The 22,969-nt window shown below is 40.1% G+C and overlaps 1 protein-coding gene across 1 annotated transcript in view; it reads left to right on the top strand.

Moving 5' to 3' along the window:
- The window catches only part of dachd (dachshund d), a 114,692-nt gene that overhangs the window by 2,963 nt on the left and 88,760 nt on the right, over window positions 1-22,969 (top strand). Inside the window, exon 4 of the mRNA XM_069533574.1 lies at window positions 15,542-20,941. Coding sequence (XP_069389675.1) covers window positions 20,385-20,941 — 557 coding nt within the window. The 5' untranslated portion in view covers window positions 15,542-20,384. The remainder of the gene's footprint in view (window positions 1-15,541; window positions 20,942-22,969) is intronic.

The following is a 22,969-nucleotide window of genomic DNA, read 5'->3' as shown; positions in this document are numbered from 1 at the left end:
AAAAGACAAAGGTCACAGTCAGCCAGCATTATTACCTAACCCCTGCCTGATAACATATCTAGCCACTACTGGGCCTCTTGGTCATATTGAGAGAAGACTTGTCACAAAGCCGTGTTATGATCAAGGCTTTATCAAGCTCTGGCAGTTTTTTTTTTCTTCCCCCTCCACAGAATTATTATGTTGACTTGTTGCCTGAACTATCCTCAACCCTTACTACATCAATTCATATTACCTGCAAATTAGCAAAGTTCTACTTTCAAGCTCACAGTACATTTGATCCAAATAGACTCTAAATGCCATTTCTGTTCCTATTAACCTACGGATCGGTGTGGCAGATATTTTCATGAGGTTGCTGGGGAAAAAACACGGGGCTAATGGCTTGGTTGTGACAGCGCTATTCATGATGATTTATGATTCTGTGTTTAAGTTGATTACTCCACTGCTGACTCGGAATACTATTTCAATTAGTGCACTGAAGGTCACTCCACGAAATCCCTCCATAATCTATTCCTATTAACACTAATGCGCAGAGTATCCATATCTGTTCACCCTTGTTGATTCAAATCATCCCCTCTCCTAACGGCCAGCTTGTTTACTAGTTTACTGGTTCGGACGTATCCTAGATGGTAATTTTCTCTCCTCCGTGTATCATTAATGTCTTCAGTCTTGACACATAGCTTGGAGGGACATCTCAATAGAGCATGGGTGCATTTATATGGCTTTTATTATTTCTAATTTGTTTTACAGATCAAGTGATATTTATGCTGAATGAAATTGATCCTGAAAGCCCTATAGGCAAACACGGTAATATTGCGAGGTTAGAAAGCAACAACGTCCTATTACTTGTCATCATGAGAACCAAAATAGCCTAGGCGTGATCAAAATTTTAGAGGTTTAAATTAATTTTACATCACTTTCATTCATACTCCCACTCACCCATGCAGAGGAGGAAATTAGCTACCTGTATTTAATCTAATATGTTCCCACTGTAAGCGCTGGTGGACATGATAGACTTAATCAGTTCACACTGAATCAAAAAGCTCACCAGACAGTGCTTAGCGAGGAACAATGTATTAAGTTTCAAAGACAGGAGCTCGCTACGTAGAGAGGAGACCTACTTTATCTTCCAGGATACATAACGCCCATAATATAAAAGTAGCTAAGGATGTTAATCAGAAATCGGCAAAAAAAATGACCTAAACTTTGTTGCATATTTGCCCATTTAACTTAAAAGTTTCTAGTTTTTTTGTTCGTGATAGTAAATTTCAAACGAGCAGACAAAAATCTGTAACTAAAAAGGTCAACGCTTTAACAGCTCTTATCAGAAACAACAGGCTCGTAGGCCTGAGGACAGGAAGCATCCTTTTTTGAGTGAAGGGTAAAAGTGCTGACATTGTCACCAGTTGATGAGACTCTATCCAAGGGATAGGTGAAAACACTTGGGCACAGCGACATCAATTTTCAAGATGATTTAACTCCATGCTCCTGTGTTGGAGGGAAGAAACTTCAGACCCCTGATTTACCTCCGATGACAGCCACGCGGCCCCCGAAACAATGTTTCCAAGGCTACTAGCGAATGACGAGTGGTCACGTCTGTACAGCCGTCCCCATTGGTTTGATTTATGTGACCGGGATCCAATAAAAATGGCAATCAAATCAACCCAGCCACTTTACAGGTAGAGGGCTGTCTGATTGAGTTGTCGAAGGCATGGCTGAGGCTCAGAATGATTATGCTAGGAAACGGAGAAGGGTCCATCTCTCCGCACCCAACAAGGACACCATACATCTCCCCATGCAGCTTTCCCACTCCACTGTGAAATGTATCCAAAATAACTGCACACCTACTGCTTGCCTGCCTCCCCTCTCTGAAGGTTATTTGTCGTCTGAAGGACTCTCCCTGTCAGAGTATGATGAATACCATGTACACAGACAAGAGCAGCGTCAGGTCCAGGATTAGCCGGAAAACTCACTGATCTGTGAATAACCTAAAAAAGAGGAGCCGCAGATTAGCAATGATGCTTTTAGGAAAGATCCATCAAACTCAACTACCTCAGTCACTCAAATGAATCATCTCACTTGATTCTTTAACCCAGGAGAAGTGCGAGTGACTGCCGCGCTACCTGCAGGTCACAGGGATCATTTTGAGGATGTTTATTAAATCAGTGCTATCAATTTTCTTACTGATCATCTTTTATCTGTCCTGTCCTTGGGGATGAGTCAAGCACACAATGATGTTAAAGGTTGCACTGTTCAACTTATGGCTTACCCATTCAGCCCCCATAGCTCCGCTGGCAATATTGAATTACATCCATTGCCATAAAATACAAATTGATACCTGAAATACGGCGCCATATCGAGGTGGCCTGTCACTTAAGTTAACCCACTTCTGTTAACAGAGTAACTGAACAAAGCAGAACAAGAAAACTGAGCAAACAATAATCATGTGAACTATTTGCCTGGGCTTTGAACTAATGACAGTTTAGGCAGGCCTGTTTACTGTGCATGAGGAAGCACACATTCAGGAAGTAAATTGGATCAAAGTACAAGCAGCTGCTTAAGTACTTACTCGCTTCGATAAGCAGAGTGAAATCACCATCATTGTTGCATTAGAGTGACTTGCTTCAGTCACCGCCAGGAAAGGAGACAGGAAGAGAAGAGGGGAGCTGATAGTGTACCAGCTCCATGTGTCATGAAGGAGCCACTGGCTAACAGCCAGCCCTGAAGAGAACAATTGAACATCACTGTTGAGTCTTTTTTTGTGTTGGAAACACAATCACCTCTTTGGAGAACAGAATGCATCGTACAGCAGGTACAGACACATCCTCTGAAGTCAAACACATTGAACTTCACCAAATCAGTCCACACATTGCAAATGATTTCCACATTTCAAACATTAGAATTTGGCGTGGGACCATATCAAAGGGCGGGATCCAGGATTTTTCTTTTACTTAACATTACAAGATAAAGCATTTTTGAACATTTCCCCCTTTTTACCAGGGGATAATTCATGGATTTAGATTTTTAAAAATCAGTCTTATTTTGGTGTCACTGTTATTTATTAGTGTGTGTGGCTTGATTTCATTTCAGTAAGATCTACTGAGTTTTAATCTATGTTGTAGTTTATTCTATTTCTTTACTCTAGTTTATTCCTTTGGACATAAAACAAGAATTGAATCATTGACTACACTTGCCCGTTGTATTAGATATGTATGTAAATGTAAACACAAATGTGAAAATCAAGATCTGTTGAACATTTACTTTTTTCCATTTTAAGTGTCAATTGGCAGAGAAAACGTCTCAGATGTGGAGAATCTGCCATGATCATAAGTTTCTGCTGAACTCTCCAGACCTTTCCTCTCAAGCACTGAGGACACATGGAAAGTTCAAGGATTGAGCAAGTCAGTTGGACTAACATGCCATGGAACAGGAAATAGCCATTCATTGATTTTGTGTGTGTCCAGAAAAGATCAATTTTATTCTTCCTTTGTTTTCAGACTACAATGCACTAAAGCTCTTGCAGCAGCAGGATGTGCTTCGTACAAGCACGGTCCAAATGAAGCTATAAATCACGTGTTGGAGCAGAAACACACAATGTCATCCCCCATAGACCACGTATACTGCTCAGCGCTGCACCTCAAACTCCTCCGCTCGGCTTTCATTCTGTCTGTGCAAACAGTCTGACAATGTCCGACAAACTAATTAGTATGACTGTCAAAATAGCAAAACAAGGACTATTGAAAAGTGCAGAGAGGATTTCAGATTAACTTGACTTTGGAAAAACAGGTGTGCTCATATTCTAAACTATAAAGAGGAAGTTAGTGCTGCTAAGAGTACAGTGATGCACTAACTCCTTTATGATCTTTCTGTTATGCAGTTTGCTGATTAAGTGCATGCACGCGCACAAGCACATTTGCGTGAGCAGGAGCTGACACTTCTTTAATTGTATTGCTCTTGTGCTATCTGGTGCCGGAGTTAACTCGTAAAAGTGAAGTCTCAAGCAGATTCCCAGCGTCTGCCTATTTAAGATTCATAGAAAAGACCATCCACCCCAATCAATATCTACTTGAGATTTAAGTTGCATTATGTGTCCCCTTCACAGGCATGATTTAAAACATCAGCACAAAGTATTCTTAATTTTATTGCCTGCCGTAAATTAAAATTAATGATGCTGACATCCACAATTAACAATGAAAAATGCAGATTCTTATAATTACTTTAGCAGTAATATTGTTTTCAGCCCAGGCTCAAGGTGCTCCTCATATGCTCCTCAACATTCAGTAAAACACAAAAAGACAGCTTCATTACATTTTATTTGCTATAGGAAACAAAAAAGGGTCTAACAAAAATCCACAGCTCATTTGGGAATATCTCGCCATGCATAATTAAGCAAATTTGATTGGAATTAAGCATGACTTCTTTTGGTTGGGTTTTAATGAATGCAAATCAGGCATCTACATCCCTAAGATTAATTTCAGCCAATTAAAAAACAAAGCTTGTTGGAAAGTGTAAAAGTGTTCAAAGCAGGGCAGCAAAGCAGTTTCTCTCTCCCATCGCCTCTCTCTCTCTCTCCTCATCTCATCTTCATAACTTAAACTCAGGAGAACACCCCCCCCCCCCCCCCGACTTTGATCATTAGCATGGAGTTACAGGCAAACAGTGTGAATTCAAATGTGGCAGAAATGCACGGCCAAGATCCATGCACCTTTTTTTTTAATCTCCAAGTTGTACGTCTTAATAGTTTCTTTACACAATTACTGTTTGACTCCTTCTGACAAGACGGTTTGGATTTGCTTTCGTCACGACGCACTCTCAAATACAAATCTAAACATATTCAAATATTGACGGAGAGGGCCAGTTTCCCACTTGTGATGCAAAGGCAAACTTTCGAGCGTTAAATATGTCATTGTTCTGCGTTTTGACAGGACAAAGCACGACAATTATTCTGCATTAGTTTGCCCACAGTAATGTTAGCACAACCTGAAATCAACCTTTATCAGTGTTCAAGAGCATTCAATCCATCTGACTTAAGCACTCAGGAGATCTCATTGTGGTATTTTCCATGTGAAGGCACCATTGCACACCAGGCCAGTGACAAATAACATAGCTCACACCAATAACAAATGTCAGTGTCAGCCAGTGTCTGTGGCTTATGTAGGTGTTAGTCTCATTATGACAGCCTTGCATTACCCTCCATCTTAAATGTTACGCTGCTTTTGCACCTATCAATACGGTGCAACAACAGCGCTGAGTAAATCCTGATTATTTAGAGAGTCGGACGTAAACGCTAATGATTGAGGGCGAGCAGGCACCTTCGGGCTAATGCTAATCTGCCTGCACATTGCTCGGAGAGCGCTGTGCACATCGATTTGATCTCTCACATCAAAAGACAAACAGTGGTGCAAGTCAGCACTTCCCCAGTCAATGTCATTCCTTGAAGTGATTCCCCCGCACGTGCATCTTCATGGGCGCGGGGAGGGGAGGGGCGGGGAGGGAATAGAGAATTAGGCAATCAGATCTATTGGCATTTCTTTAAAGGAGATTCATGGTGGGAGGAAGGAGTAAAAGTGAGGAAAAGTGTTTCCCCCATTCACCTGCCATCCAGAGCCAGTTCTCTGGGTTTTTTTTGTGTGTTTAGATTGCATTAATCCCTCTGTCTCTACCTGTTACTGAGCTTTCATTAATGTTGTCTTTTAACATCAAGTCTCCTGCAGAGTGGGGAATAAGTTGAGTGTACTCAGAACTCTGCAGAAAGTTCAAAGCACCACAAGAAACCCTTTATGTGTTCCCTTAATCATTCAAAAGCCCATCCTAGTATGCCACTTGCGTAGCTCCTCCATATGACGGGAAGAATTAATATTTGGCCTCTGATGCATTCTTTTTGAAAGAATAAAGGAATGTGAAGGAAAAGCATTATCTATTCAAGGAGCACAGGGAATACTCTGACTGTGTCTCAGTTCTGTTGTAGCTGCTGCGTCTCATTTTGTCTATCACAGATCACAGGGCTGCCGACTGGTACGTTTCTGAGGGAGAACGGAGAGTGGGAAATTGTACTGTTTTATTAGAGCCCTGTGGGAGAGTTTTGTAGAGGCAAGCATGCCATTGAGCCTATTTGCATCATGCTAGTAGTGAATAGATATGATAATATTGTGATACTTTGGAATCACAAAAGTGGTTTATTTGATGGTTGTTCTGTTGGCGAGAGCCTCTGGACCCCCTCGTGATATCAGAGATAAGCCCACGCTGCCTTTTTAAATTAATTCATTTTTTTCCTAAAACAGAGCTTTCACCTTTTAGACTTGAACTGATGATCGCTACTTCACCGAGAGACTTGTCACAGCACAAACCAGAATAATCATCATTTCACCACAGTTCTCCATCGTTTGTTCTAGTTCACTTCTTAGTAATTCTTGTCTGTCGGTTCTCCCGTCTTAATGTATTAACTCCGACGCCTTAGGCTTTTTTCATTTCATTCAGTAAAGCCTCATCGCTATAGAGTTGGCCTTATGCTTACTTTATGCACCAAGGACCACACATTCAAGTTCACTAGAGCAGACCTATGCGCCTTTTGAAACATTTGGACCGCGTTATTATGAAAGTGTAGTGTTCGTACATTTGTAACTGCAATTGCGACTCAGCCATCGGTGTAAAATTTGCTATTCTAAGTTTCCTGAATGCAGCCAGACAGAGAGAGGGAGAGAAATGTGTGTACCCTTTATTTTCACACATAATAACACAACAGAGATTATTATTCAAGGGGGGTGAAGCCACTGAAAGGCTATTCAGTACAATTGTTTCAGAGAGTCATTGTACAAAAAAAAAAAAAACTGAGAAGTGGGAAATTTTGCACAAAGCCTTTAACCATCCTGTGCATTTAGAGGTGGCTGTTAAAACGCATTTTAATTAATTTTCATTAAATTACTTTGAACTGTTTTAAAAAGAGGTTCTGTCGAATAAGAAAAAAAAAGCCTGTCTGCTAGGTGTGGGGCTAAATCCTGTGGAGTGAAGAGATGTTACTGAGAGATGGGAAGCCCAAGGGACAAGCAGGAGGACAATGCTGTCTCATGGGAGAATTTTGTGCTGCTGAAGTGAATTTGAAAGAAGAACTCCGGTAAAAAGAAGCGAGGGGGGCAACAGCGTAGCCTGTGTTCTCCTGGTCTCTTGTGTGAAGAAATAGGCTGACTGCTCCATGTTTTTTTGCCCTATTCTTAATCACTAATTTTGCACGTTAAGGTCTGTAATTTTGCCGTGAGGACATTCACAAAAAGATTTCATATTTTACCCCAACTTTAAAGTGTCAAATTAGTTGCTCTTCAATGGTAGTTCATTTATTTCTCATAAAAGTATCTGATACCTCCACATTTAAAAAAATGAAGTCTTAAATGAATATTAAATATGTTATTTATGACGTACTAGGTGTTGAAAAGCTCCTAATTATGTTAACGTTCATTTGATTCTACTTCCGTCTGCCTTAAAAATAGTTTTTTGAGATAATTTCTTTTCAGCATGCACAGTTTAAAATGTTTCTGTGTCGATTCTGCAGATATTAACAAGCTGTACTATACAAAAAAGACCAACTTGAACCTTATGACACCCCGGTCACAGTTTATTGCAATACACTCAGGTTGACTGTGGGAAAGTCCATAATACCGTCTCACTTTGTTCGCAAAATAACGTGTGTCAAGTTCTCTGCTACTTCACCTCAAATTTAATTTGTAATTCTTAGACCCCGATATTCCATCATATCTGTTACACTTGACATAAAGGTCTCAAATTTTATTTGTTGTGGTCTAAAGCATTAAATTTAACTTGTTGAAACCTGCAGAAACCCTGGTTACGGATAGATTGCATTGCAGTAAAAGTGTAAATGAAAATGAGTGCAGATTATTATTATTGCTTGCACCAAATAAATTGCATGTTACTGCCTAGTTAGTTCGTTTATCTGCTTCTCAGTCTAGAAGTTATCTTAGAAACTCCAGCTGGATTAGATTCTAGTTGCTCTCTGGATATAAGATTGTTGGATTCAAAAGCGTCTTATATTTGCTGTACAACTAATTTCCATGATTTTTTTACAATGTCGCTAATAATTTGATGAAAGGTTAGGAGGTTGTAGGGGTTAGTTACCCTCTGATGTATGTCTAAATAAACTGGAATGTTTTCTGTGATTGCTTCAGTAAAAACATTACAGAGCAGAGCAAAAAAACAACAACAAAAAAAAGAATCCAACATAATTGTATCAGCACATTTTCCTGCTCAGGCAGGCAACGCCCCACACATTCTCCCTTCTTAGTTTTCCTGTTTGGTCTGCCCTCTTTACTTTGTCCCTTATCTGAGCATCATTCATTCCTCCTCTGTGATCCTGCACTTGGCTGTGGTCGGCGTGGCTTGGCACCCTCCCATTCCTCCTCTATAACACTAAAGACACTGCTCGCCACTGTTCTTTGTCTCCAGCTAAAAGCAGACAGGCTGGGATGTGTGACGGCAGTACTTTTTTTTTTTTTAATATGCAGCAGCATTCACCTGTTTGCCTTACACCTTTTAATAATGTCTGTCGGCCTCCTGAACCTTTCCTACGTGCAGCTTATAGTAAAACTGTCATCTACGACATGATACTTTAAAGTAAAAACAACATGTATGACTACGAACAACATGATATTTAAATTATTCAATTATTCTTTATAGGTCGAAACGAAACCTTTTTTTTACTGTGCAACCATTGGTCTGTAAAGCCAAGGATCCCAAAGTAAAAATGAAATGATTGTTATTTCAAAGCATTTCAAAGAAAAAATAGTAAAATTATACTAAATAAATTGAAATGATTAAGTACTATAAATAAATAAAGACCTGAGAACAACCTTCATGCACCTGGTTGTGTAGAAACATAGTAAATAAAACAAAATTTGATAAAGCAGCAGATTTTGTTCCTAATTTTATGGAACAAAATCCTGAGTGTTTCAGCAGCAGCTGATGTGTTGGGGTGTTCCTGTAGAGGTCGCTGTTGTGTGCTACCTCTGTCTCATCAGGATCCTATGAGCAGCCCTGATGCCTCCACTCATGCAGTCTGTGCTGTGACATTGAAATGGACTGAGAGAATGTGGCTAAGAGAAGGATTACAAAGTTAATTTTGTTTGCCAAAGCCACGACGTCTAGTACAAACAACATTGATTTAAAAGGGAAAAGTTTGTCGGTGCTTAATCTGCACAATGATGTGTAGTAATTATTTATTTAGGCCGGTGTTAATCATGCTGTACCAGTAGTAAGTTAATTTGGACCAAATAAAGAATCTTATGTACATATGTCTGAAGGCATCTTAGAATTGTAGGATTATTTTCCCCCGTGGAAGAAACACATTATGTTAATCACAAAATCCCCATATTTGTGTATCTTGGAGATGATTGTAGTGAGCAATCATGAGCAGGCTTTATTACCAAGAACACAAATTAGAAACTATGAATGAGTTCATCCCGAGCATTTGTATGTGCCATTTAACTCTGAAACCCTTGTTTATTAAACTCCAGTTGCACATATGAATCAACTCCTCGGCATTAATCATGAAGTACAAGGGCCCAGATGGTACATTCTTAGCCAAGCTTGAATTAATACGAAAGGTTGAATCGCTGCTGCATCGAGATCCTCTCAAGGATGTTTGAAGAATGACATGAATAATCATTGTTGTTGGATGCATAGTTTATGAAGTCACCAGAGCATAGTGACCTACTGCAAACTGTGAGATATGATGGCACGTGGCGCTGCCCTGCCAGGACTTTTTGATGTATTGCTGCTTTGATACTAAAATGAAGAATGGCTTCTTATACCAACTCCTAATATAATTTTTTACTATCATATCATGCATCATAATATCAGCATCATATGGTGATCATAATAAATAAACATTAACATGACCATGTGACACAGTATGGAATCGGTGATGTGGCTGCACACATCACTGATCCCTTTCATTTTTACAGCCTGTTGAGCTGGTGAGCAGCTTGTGTTGAGCTTGGTTTGTCTAACGTAGGGAATTATATGAAGTTTATTCCATGTTAATGATGCAATGATCTGATATCCTAGATGGGTAGGACCTAAACGAGACCTTAACAATCCATATTAAAGTGCTAGTGAGGAGCTGGTGAACATAGCTAGAGGCATTTAGCTACTGCTATAGATCCTTTAGCCTAGATCCTGTATTATAATTAATATTCCCTTCAGGAGTTGGACATTTCTTTGTGTTGATGTGGTTTTAGTTTCATTTCTGCCTTTAGTTACATTGAGTGAACTTGTTAGGGTATTGTCAGTGAGGGTTAGTGATGGTATGACCACAGAAAAACATGACTTTGGTGTCGTTGAGGGTTTAGCTTTAATGTAATTTGAGAAAAAAGTGTAAATAATACTTGAAACAGTTCCTGAAATTCTAAATTTTTCATCTGTAAATACAAGTTACTACATTTCTGCTATTGTATAATCAAGATTGTTCGCAACTCCTGTTATTGGGTTTGAATCTCTCAAAACAATATAATCAAAATGTACACAACTTACCTAATGTTATGCAATAATGAAGAAATCAATTACAACCTCGTGTTACACAGAAGAATATTTTCAATCATTCTGTCTCACTAAGAAATGGTGGAGAACCTTTTTCCCATCAAGCGCCATTTCAATTTTTATAACATTTGTGGTCCATACTAAATTATTGAACACTTATTTTACTCTAACCTCTCTAATGCACTGGCTGGAGCTGTTTCTCTTTGACGAAGCATCTGGCGTCAGGTGAAAATGATGCTACTCACAGTTGCTTTTCGCCAAAAGAACTTTCTCAAACTAATCCTCACTTTTGGTCATGCTATGCATGGCTTGCAGAGACAGAAAATCCTCCCCAGTACCAAACTTGGCTTCAGTCGCACACATGAAGATGGCCAGATTGGTGGAATTTGTTATGTCTGTTGTTTTATTGCAGGCAAGAGAGAAAAGTGGAAATTTCTTGTGGTGTCCTTCAGTGTTTTTTAATATTCTGTGCAAATATCTCATGCCGAGTGTGTTCTTTTAAACAAACTGAGACTTTGGAACAATTTTACTCTGTCTGTTTTAAGATCCCTGCACTAATTCTCCTTCTGAATGAGGTTTCAGCTTCTTGGCTATTAGCTAAGTGCCCACATAACATTGTCTCTGTAAGATTGTCTCTATAATCAAAGTCAAAGCCTTCCTAAAAACAAGTCCTTCAACCTCCAGGACCAAATAGGTTGTTTGTCCCTGATGACCATTTGTTTCAAAGAGGAAACAAACAGAAGTCTCCTCTTGTTTTTTGTCTCTTTATGTCACCTGTGACCTAATTTCGGCCTTTGCTCCTGTCCTGACTTTAATGGCCACCGGAGGTTGCTTGAAAAAATAACGCATGGATTGATCCTAATAAGACACAAACTACTGATTTGCCTGGTTTTGAAATGTCTTGTGTGTAACGCTACCATATGACATAGTCCAAGTATGTTACACCAATATAACTCAGTCATGAGAAGAGGAAAAGGGAAATGAAAAGAACTAGTCCAAACTAACAAAAGGGTCAAATGGCAAAACTGATGTTTTTATAACTTTACTGTCATTACATTACACATGGAGCAATAGAAAACTGCAGGAGTCCTATTTATTCCAGAAACATATGTTCCCAGGTAAAACTAATCATAAAAGTTTAAATGTTCAGTTTTTGTTGATATATGATATATATCCTGACACTGCTCATTATAAAACAATATATAATCCTTTTTTATTTTGTGCTGTGCCGAAAACAGTCCTCTTCCACTTGGCTTTGGTCTCACACTTAATGTATTCCAGTTTAGCAGATCTCTTGATTCCAAAGGACATTGCATCTAATTTCATGTCACTTGTCTCCTAAATTCCTAAAGGTACAATTAGCATTTTGTTTGATGAAACCCTGAAAGGTTCATAGATTGATATTTGCAAAAAAAATGTAGCGGGGGTGTTTTTTTCCAAATGCAAATTCTGACATTTATTAACTTTTATTACAGATACTCTGTTTATGGATTGTAAAACCCTGCATAGATTTAATGGGAATAAAGTAAAATTACAATCTTTAAACACAATCAGTATGGCAAACCAGCAAGTGTGTAATTTAGTGTTGTGTGGCAATGAAATGTTTTACGGGCCTTGATTTATGTCCTGTGCATGGCATTTCTAATGAGAGAGACCAACATTGCAGTGCGCCTGTGTTCCAGGAAACTACATTTACAGCAGATCTTTTTTCTCAAGAGTGTTTTTCCCCTGTGAAATAATGTCAGCACTTTCCCACCTTCAAAGTCCTTTTGTTTCCAGATCTATTAAGAATTCTAATTGTACAGGAACACTTGTTAAGTCAGGCTGGTAAATAAAGCAGGAAACGCATTATTTCCTTTTAGTGCAGATTAAAGGTACAGCTATGCTGGGTTGAAACACATTAATGAGGTTTTAAATAAAAATGCTGGCAGGGAATTTACACCGCTGACTGGTTTAACTGCAGTAAGCAGTTGATTTTCCTTGATGTTAAAGGGGAACATTATTTCACCCTCTAATGAAAAATACATCTTTCCACCCTCCTATCTGTTAATTAACGTGTTTGTGTTAAGGGATTTTCAAAAAGGAATACAATCGCTTTCAATCTGATTAAAGTAAGTGATACATAATAGGGAGGTTGTTTTCCTTGGGTCCTTCTGTTAATTGAATAGCTTTGTATGACTTGGAATGTTTTTCCTAGTCACAACAATCCTCCTGGACCTCGCTGCTCGGGATGCCCCTATCTTAATTGCGGATCGTTTTCCAAATCTGGTTCAATTTCCTCAGCAGGACAGTTTCTGTTAACTGCTATTTTTAAGGCCAATAACAACGTCAAAGCTCGGGATGATTAAAGCAATTAAAGTTTCCCTTTGTTTTCTAAGCACAGCGAGATAGGCCTGCCTGTTTGTACAGCATTTATTAAACATTTACCAAATGGAATTGAATCTGTCATCGATGAAGTTTTCTGAGACAATTACCTTTTAGCACGGCAAACACTGTTTCGCTCAGCTAACGTCTCACAGCTTATGGCTGTGATTAGCCATTTGATTTCATCAAGCCAAACTAAAATCCTCCAGCAGAGAGGGAGGCTGAGTGAGAGAGAGAGAGAGAGAGAGAGAGAGAGAGAGAGAGAGAGAGAGAGAGAGAGAGGGGTTTAAATATAATTTTACCATCGGAATTTCTCAATTAGCATACCACATTTTCTCCATTAGATAAACTGCCTTTAGAGAGCTGCCTGGTTTAATCTGTTTAATGTCCGTGTAAACTATAATCTCCCGATTCTAAAAAGAAATCCCTTAAGGACATCATTCGCATACACTCTTCATAAGACAGTTTTTGAAAGACACGATCGAGTGCCGCTTTTAAAATGGCACTGAATGGTGATGGGTTGTTATGCCTATCATGCTTTCTTTTCTCTACTCTGGTGCATGGATTGTGCAAGTTGCGTATTCACTTGCTCGAGTTTGGCTGATCATTAGTAATCACGGTTTTACAAGCTTGTCCTTGCTTGACTGTCACGAGAACGCACAGTATCGCTGTGTTATAGATTGAGCAGCGTGTTGGTTTATGTGGGTTCTCAGTCTTCTGCTTAGTGATTCTACGAGTGTCGCGATAACGGTCTGTTGTCCCTGAAGTCACATGATGTTACATTAAGTCGCGTCTCTTGAAAGATGGCAGTTGGCGTTTTCTTGGAGATAACGTGCGGCATGATACATGAATGAAATTGTGATCTCAGATTGAATCAGAAGTGTATCGGGCTGTTTGTGCACGTACATCACTGCCAATCACGGCAGAGTGCACGGGGCAGTCATACGGACGTAGAAATGAGGATTTGTTGTTATCCTATCGAACGATGAGCAGAGAGAAATCAGAGTGTTTACATGCATATCATTGCCTTCCATCATACACTGCAGGCTGTATGAATTAGGCCTGCAAACACAGCCTCATTCTCCTTGCATCACGCCAAGAGTCACTCCATTGATTACCCTTCCCCGCTCCCAGGAAATGGCTCATGCATCTCATGTACATTATAACAAATGTTCTCTTTGCATTACAATTGAATTGTGATTGTTATGTTCAATCAATGGGGAAAGGTCACGGGATCGCTCCTGCCAGCGCTTTAATGGAGAAGTCGATGAGGATTCATTTTAATCACTGCGGCTGTGGCAGAATGAGCACAACACTGAGAGACTGTCAATGGCCCGGTAATTACCGCTGTTTATACAGGTTTCTGCTTTTGCAATTTAGATATCCACAAATCTCTCTGTTTCTTGCACCCCGGTTATATTGGAAGCTGCGTGGCATCAAATGAAGTACCGCAGGATGTGGGCCGTGACTACTGTAATTGTGGGACTATCCGTGATGGGGGGGGGGGTCTTTGAAAAGGAAGTGAACTCCATTTTCTTCAGTTATATTAACAGAAAGCTGTTATTTGACATACTCTGTGTGAAGGAGCTTCTTTTTTTTTCTTATCTGAATCCCAGTCCTTCTACACTTGTATCAAGAGGCTGAAGATTGTGCACGTACTTTACCTATATTTACAGCGCACTGTCTGCAGGTTAACCCTGAGTAACTGTAAGAGTGTAAGTGTACATGTAAGAGTGTATGAACTCATTCTATCATGACCTCGCACTTGAAGAAATGTTGATCCAATACAAAGCTTTCGATCCAGCCGACGTAGATTTCCTGTCACAGAAAATGTCTACAACTTTTGCAATGTTGGTTTTTGTTCTCCATCGTTATGTCCTCCATTTTCCTCCCTTCTCTGTTTATTTGTTGATTGGTTGGTTTGTTGGTTTGTTTGTCAGCAGTATCACACAAAAACTACAGAGCAGATTTCCATTATAGGTGGGAGGATTGGACATGGGCCAAGATAGAAGCCATTCAATTTTGGATCTGGACAAAGGGGCGGATTCAGGAATCACTTTCTTCAACATTGAGAGATGAGGCTTTTTGGATATTTCCACCAAATTCCTAGGGAGTGTGTGGAATTTGGTGCCGATAGAATTTATAGCGACTGGTATCCCTTGGCGGAGGTATGTGTTCTATTGTGCGTCATTATTGTTGCATCTTTTTTCACTTTGTGCTGTTGACTCTCACTTTATAATGACTGGAGCTGAAACTAAAGATTAATGGTCCGGTCTTTGCGAGCTCGTAGGATAAGACGTGAACTACTGAACTGATTTCCACGAAGTTTAGTGGAATGGTATAACGATAGAAAAGGAAGGATCCATTCATGTTTTTTCACTTTTTTATTAATGGTGAGAAAGGATGTAGCCTTGACAGAAGTATTTGCTCTGTGAGCAGTGCTCTTGTTGGTGTTTTGTCTCTTTCGTCTGCAGGATTACACAAACACTACTACATGAATTTCTGGATGGGGCTTTGGTTTGAGAAGTACCCATTCATATCTGGTGTGGATGCAGCTTAATGGGCGGAGCCAGTAATCTTTCCTGAAATGTTTTTCTTTCTTTAAAGACATTTTTGGACATTTCTTCTTTATTGACAGGACATTTCAAAAATGGGAGAGACACTGAAGACACGCAGCAGAGGGCCTGGTCAGAACCGACCCTGCAGATGAGGATGTGTGTGGGGAGCCAGCTCTACTGGGTGAGTCTTTAACTCTGTTTGAAGACAAATAAATAATTTAGAATTTCAGAACACTTCTTGCTTTTTTCTTTTATATTTCTACAATAAGAACTAAACAACCATGTGTATGATTGTTCGGCTTCTTCTCATTATTGACTTATCTACTTGCGTTTGACTCATCGGTTGTATATTGTGTCAGAAAATGATCAAAGACGCCCATCGAACTTTTCCAGATTACAGGGTGGCAATTGAGACGCCTGTTTTGAACCAAGAGTCTGAATCTATAATCTCTTTCTAAGATATTCAATTCACAGTGAAACAAACAAAGAGTGACTCATCGTTTCAACGGTTAATGTGGACTGTCACAGGACTTTAAAATCAGTAGTTCTGATGAAAAGATTACAGAAAATAATCACTTAAGTCTCAGTAACTGAACAGCAAGAGCAAGCCTGCACTTTAATTCACAATGTGGCCAGTGTAGAATATCATCACACACCCTCCACCGTCAGTGAGTGCTCTCTGACACCACCCCGTTACCCCAAGTGGCATGTTTGTGTTGGACGGTGTCTAAGGATAGATGGGGTCAAAGCAGTGTAACCTTCAAGAAACAAATATTCATGATCAATAAGTGCTTAATTCCGAGCATCTAAATTATTCCTACGTCTGAGGCGGCCGCTCCTTCTCCCCCGTATTTGCCGATGCAGAAAAAAAACAGTTTGAAGATTTATGCAGACTAGGTAAGAGGACATTTTAAAAGACTACACGGTATCACTGCTTTCAAATGTCATGTAATCATAGGTTAGAGGAGAGTGCTGGGCACACGGAGCTAAGTGATGTTACAGATAATGAATTGCCTCTGAAATATAATACATCGTGAGTATGATTCTTTGTTCCCAGCTCTGTACACCAAGTCTGTACAATTAAAGTTATTTATCTCTCTCATTTTTTAAGTTCATCAATTATATTGTGATACACTTAATGTCCATAAGAGGATGATGTATGATTGGTCTAATTATTTCTTATTCACCATGCTTTCTAAAGCATATCAATTTTGTTAATACCATGTAATTAAAACACGTCAGCGCGCTACAAGTTGCTGGCTGTATTAATGACTATGAAAATTATTTTAATTAAATAGCCAATTATAGAAAAATCCTAACCATGAGAATTGACATTTAAATGAATTCAATTTAAATTGCTTTTCAACATTGTTTTATCAAGGCTTTATGGGGTGAATAAATTATTACATCAAACAATATACTGTGTCATTGATCATACACAAGTCTTGTCCCATATCTGTACGTTTTCAAACACTTTCTTGATGCCATACATCATCCTGGGTGATTACATTTTGACATAGTCATTTGTTTACCGCAATCTCACTCGCGTGTACTGTACTTCTGTGTACTTTTATGGAAAATTCCTGATTGTTGAGCGACTTAGTTAAGTCACGCTGCAAACTTCATTCACGCTGCTAATTTCCAACTATTGCAAAGGACAATTTTAAACCGCCGCTACTTTGTTCCACTTTGCCCGAAGGAAATATTTGACACATTTTTGTTGCAAGTACAGTTTTCCTAGTAAACTATTTCCTTTTCAGACAGGTTCCCATCCATGACTTTTACATGGGGTGACGATTTGTGCGTTTGTTGTTGTTGAATTATATCAACAAGTTCTCTTTTGTAAATTACTGCACCACCTTTCAGACTTACATTATTGTTGCACCATGTTTTCATAACTGGGGTCAGACACATGCAGCCCACCCAGTCTGCTGAAAGGCCTTTGTATCTAAAACATCCTTCATATCCTGTGGTGCCTTTTAATACCTATTAGGCTCCTAATGCTGTATTTCCCTCTTTCTCTTTTCCAAGGTAACGTTAATGAAAATCATCTTTCAGACATTACAAGCACAATGATTTGCAGTTAACCCATGCAAACAAGAGAAATAGTGGGCAAACTGTTGTGACATTCATTGTATATAATGAAATCTTAATATGGTGCATATTTAAGTGAAAGGTTAGCAACATAAAGGGCAAATGGATTGCCTGGCAATGAATTTTAAGCAGCTATTGATTTTACACTACAAGCTACCTCTTTCCCTGAATGATAATTTTGAAATGGCACACTGCTTATCTTAAAGCTGATCTGACACAACAGGACAACAGGAAGACAGAGAATATGAGGGAAAATGCGACACTGCCTCATGTCTCCAGATCCGCTGGTTAATTGGACATATTAGGAAAAGCAGGTGTACAAAGTCCAAGTATAGTGGGTTCAAACCTTGTGCCAAATTCAACTTATTGTTAATCATTTCTTTTAATTTCTGCAATATGTTACACAAACTCCCTGTGATTCAGAGTTGTGTTATTACACTTGTGGTTTTCTGCCACACCTTGAATAACACACACCTAAGCCCATATTTAAAAAGAATGCTTTGCTTTTATGACTTGTCTGACTTGGGGATAACTCCACTGTTGTGTTACACCAACTGTTGGATTTGTAAGAAAACACTGTGATGCAGCAAAGTGGTTAAATACATGTGCGAAGCTGCTGTTACTGTACATGAACTTGACCCTTCGGTTCATTGATGCATTTCCTCCCTCTCTGCCTTCATCCCCCTTCCCCGCACTGTCCGAAAATTGAGATTGATGGAAAGTTGGAGAGTTCACGTTCCAGCTGGGCTGAGCTTTGTTCAGTCCTCAGCGTCGTAAAACGGTACGACCCTTAAACAAGCTGCTGTTCAGTGAGGAGACTGTGCAGTATGTAAACCATGTTTAAAGTTGACACTAACATCTTTATTGCCTGTGTCTAAAAGTTCTGAATGGACTTAGGTATTTGCCAGTTTTCTCACACCATCTCAAATCCTTAAACGTTTGTGTCTCTTTATCAACAGCAAATTTAAAGTCAGTGAGACTTCATCTGCAATTTTTAAATGATTGAAAAAGAGTTTAATTACGTCCGGGAAAGTGCCTATGTTTTTGAATCTCTATTTATTTAGTTTTTTATTTAGCAGCATTAAAACATAAACTACTGGACAGATCACCACAAAACCTGAAGAAGAATGTGGTGTGGATCAGGGAAGAACCCATTCTTTAACAGTCTTTAATAACTTGTATATCTATGAGTTTGTGATTGAATGTAAGGAGGTATGTGCTCTTCTGAATGCTTTTATAGTTTGAGTATCACATTCGAAATGGACAGTAAGAGGAGCACTGCTGAGATGAATCACTGCACATGTTGTATTATATAACCGATATGATGATATCACTATTTCTGCTGGAGATTAGTGATTGATTGGACAAAGAAGCCAAGACCACACACAAGTTTTTAACTAAAAACATGTTTATTCAAAGAAATTTAAATGTAGGAACCAAATCACAACTACATTAAAACACCATGGAAGCCACGAGGGAGAGGAAGACGGGCTGAATCCCACCAGCTCAGACAGAGCAGCCAGATCAGGTGAGGTGAATCACACTCCTCCCATCAGGCTGCTGCAGGGACAGGTCCGCTCAGAGAGGGTCATCGCACAGTCAACCTTTAATTTGTACTTATACGCTGCAATCTAATCAGTGCTTTAGTTTGCGAGCTTTCATCTCTTTGAAAACAACCATTATGCCTCATGTTGTGTTATGCTGTTGCACAACATATGAACAATCTCCCTGAGGAGAGAAAACTCCTTATCTCCTCTCAGATCTCTCTTAAAGACACTTGTTTAGAGGTAAGCTATCTCCTAGTTCTGATCTTACCTTCTCTTTTAATCATTTTATCTTGTTTTTACTCTTTTTCTCACGTATTACATTTTTCATTTCTGCGTCTGTGCTTTAAAACTGTGTGATCTTCAGATTGCTTCTAAATTGTTTCCTATTGTTTTTCCTCAATTTTTCCTTATTTAATCTGCAAAACAATCTGTATCTTTATTTCAAAAGATGATATAAGTTTATTCTTCTTCTCATTTTTATTATGATTATTATTATTATAAATACAACACGCCATGGCTACGCTGCAAATACAATAACCAGAGAGAGGACTAATTATATGAGGCACATTTTCCCCTCTCCCAGATATGTGGTGCACCTTGGACAGTGACTCATAATAACAATCAGACAAAAGAACAATGTAAGTTGTAAAAAATCTTTCAATATTGATGCATGAATGAAAAGTGCACAGGATTCCTCTGAAACATGAAGGTGCATGGAGGAACAGTGTGTGTGTGTGTGTGTGTGTGTGTGGTGCAGTGGATATGTTTGCACACTGTTGGAGCAGGTGTTTGAAGAAACTGGAATATCAGGTGCAGGGGGGGGGGGGGACAGTTTTTCATTTTTTGTTTTTCTAATTTTTCACGATTGTGATCTGACCTAACCGGATCCCTGATGTGTGGAATATTAACGCTGCAACATCTTGAACAGACCTGGAACATTTCAGCCAGTGATCTGCTCTTCAAAGGCTCCCACTGTCCCCTAGCTCCTCCCTCTCTGTGCCGTGTGACAACAACAACTCATCCACAGAGCGGAGCTGCACTTTTCAGCTCATTTTCCTCCTGTCATTCCTCCTCCTATCTTTGATCATTGTCCCGCCGCTCGGCCCCCCCAAAGCCCCTCACTCAGCACGCCTTTTTCCGCGCAGCTCTTTTCTACTTCCCCCCCCTTCAACTTATCCGAGGAGCTAAACTCTCGTGGATTCTTTCATTTCGGGGTGTCTCGGCAGGCTGGGTTTTTATACTTTGAACTTCGGCCGCTCTCTTCCCCCTCCTGTAGGTGACCATGGCCGTACCGGCTGCTCTGATCCCACCAACTCCTCTGGTGCCGCCGCCTCCGATCTCGACTCCCTCCGCCACCACGTCCCCGCCGTCGACAACTTCATCGCCGTCTCCATCCCTGGCACCTCCATCCGGACCCGGGCAGAACCTGTTCAGGTCGGAGCTGCTCGCCACCAGCAGCCCGGGCATCCCGAACCCGAACGCGGCGCTACCCCCCGGCAAACCCGTGTACTCGACCCCGTCGCCTGTTGAGAACATACCGCAAAACAACGAGTGCAAGATGGTCGAGTTGCGCGGTGCCAAAGTGGCCTCGTTCACCGTGGACGGCTGCGAGCTCATCTGCCTTCCGCAGGCGTTCGACCTGTTCCTGAAGCACCTGGTCGGCGGACTGCACACCGTCTACACCAAGCTGAAGCGGCTGGAGATCACGCCGGTGGTGTGCAATGTGGAGCAGGTCCGCATCCTCAGAGGGCTCGGCGCCATCCAGCCAGGGGTGAACCGCTGCAAGCTCATCTCCAGGAAGGACTTCGAGACCCTGTACAACGACTGCACCAACGCGAGGTGAGTGGAGGAGCCGTGCGCGGCGTTTTCATTTCGGGCTTTGGGTTACATGTCTTTTACGGAGAGCCGTGCGTAAAGGCGCAGCAGCCAGAGAGGGGGAGACATTTTCCCTGCATTAAAACAAGTGGTTTCTGCGACATGATGAACTTATCAATCGGTTGGCGCAGTGAGTGCATGTGTGGATGTGTCAAACTGCATCCGAACATGAAGTAATGTGCTGGTTTAGTTCTCTGCTGGAGGAGCAGAAGAAGGAGCCAGCGCGCAGCACCAGTGGAAAAAAGTTGTAGTGAAAGTTTTTTTTAAACACGTGCGGGGCAAAGCTGTGCCATGATGGATAGCCTGTCTGCCTGTGAACAAATGAATCGATAATGTAGGCTACACCTCTGCTGAGTCTCACAATGCTGTAGAATAAACTTCAGGTGTAGAGCTGCCACTGCAAAGACACTTTGAGGAACAAGGAGCCTTATCATGTTTTCAACCAGCCACACTTTAATTCCTCTTTAATTTAAGGCAACACCTGAAATGTACTTTTAATAATACCTTAAATTAAAGGTTTAACAAAGTTACGTATTATTTTTCCACAGAGTTGATATGATCTTCACTTCAAGTAAGCTAGATGTTTAAAAAGAGTAAACACATTCATATTAGAATTAGAAGACACTTGATATTTTTGTACTAATCGTTGCATGTCTTAAAGAACTCATAATAAACTCACACAAAAGAAAGAACACGTGCAGCCAGAAAATGAGAACATGCATTTATATCTATAAAACAATACTCAATCACTGTGTATTCATTCACAGTGATTGAGATAAACATCTACACACAAACACAAATTATCTTACCACCTCATGTTACCAGATCAAATATTTTTCACTTCATATGCTTTAATATGGAGTGATTTAAGTGGAGATCAATATTTGATTAAAAGCTATTTTTACTGTTCTGCTGCTGCTGGATGTGTGATGTATCGCCTCGTCTCACAGGATGGTTCAGCCTGGTCAAATTTACCATCTTACCTGTCACCATGATTGATTCCATATTGATCTACCCACCCAGAAATGAGCTGGAAATGCAAATTTGATGGAAAATGGCTCCACATCAGTTTGGGAATAACAATAAACACTTTGAGCTGCTTTTTATTTTTTTATTTTAAAGCACACACTCACTTGGGAATTTATTTAAACTTTTAGATGCACATTTAAGTATCACAAGTGGAACAAATATGAACACTAATACAGAAATACACTGAAATTGATGAGCACACTTAATTTCAATTTTGTGCTATTAATGTTCCTATGTATGATGAGGTTGGATGCACTTCATCCTCCAGAATCACCTGGTCAGAAAATGCAAAATGAAGTAATCAAACTTTGACAGAGATGTCAACAGAATGGAACGTTTTAATTCTATTTATGTATAAATTTTTTTCCTATGTATTTCATGTATTTGACATTTATTTATCCTGTCGTCAGTAAACACACTTGTCCCTCTTGTCTACACTCGTATTATGTTCCATATTTCCACTCCAGTATCGTCTCAACAGCTCACCTGTGCACTTAGTTGCCTGAGCATCATTTACATAAAGTATTGAGGTAGCAGAGAACCCTCCCTCCCTCCTTATCCATAGATAGACACATATTGTGAGGGGATCCTCTGCGAGAGCGTGGCGTGGGGGCTTCAGGTGACAAAGTATGTGGTTGAACTCTCAGGGTTGTCAATGGGGGGATGGCCGGCGATGGGGGTTAAAGGATAATGCAGTGCCTCGCGTCGCTTTAATGACGCTAAAGTGCTGGGCTATTACGGGCACATGGACAGGACTGTAATTGTCTCTGAAAGCAGCCAGGTTCTCCTGGTGCTGGGCTGAAATCAATCACTCAGACCTGGCCTGCCCGCCTGCCTGCCCCATTTGGAGAATTACATCATGGAACAGTGAGGCATCCGCTGGATAAAAGGCTTCTGTTACTTAGAATAAGTTGATTTTATTTGCTGGGATGTGTGTGTGTGTGCTTCACTCTGTCTTGTCAT

This window comes from Paralichthys olivaceus, chromosome 10 (genome assembly GCF_024713975.1).
Source record: "Paralichthys olivaceus isolate ysfri-2021 chromosome 10, ASM2471397v2, whole genome shotgun sequence".
NCBI classification, from domain to species: domain Eukaryota; kingdom Metazoa; phylum Chordata; class Actinopteri; order Pleuronectiformes; family Paralichthyidae; genus Paralichthys; species Paralichthys olivaceus.
Note: the sequence above shows the minus strand (reverse complement) of the source record. Positions and strands in the feature narration are given on the sequence as shown.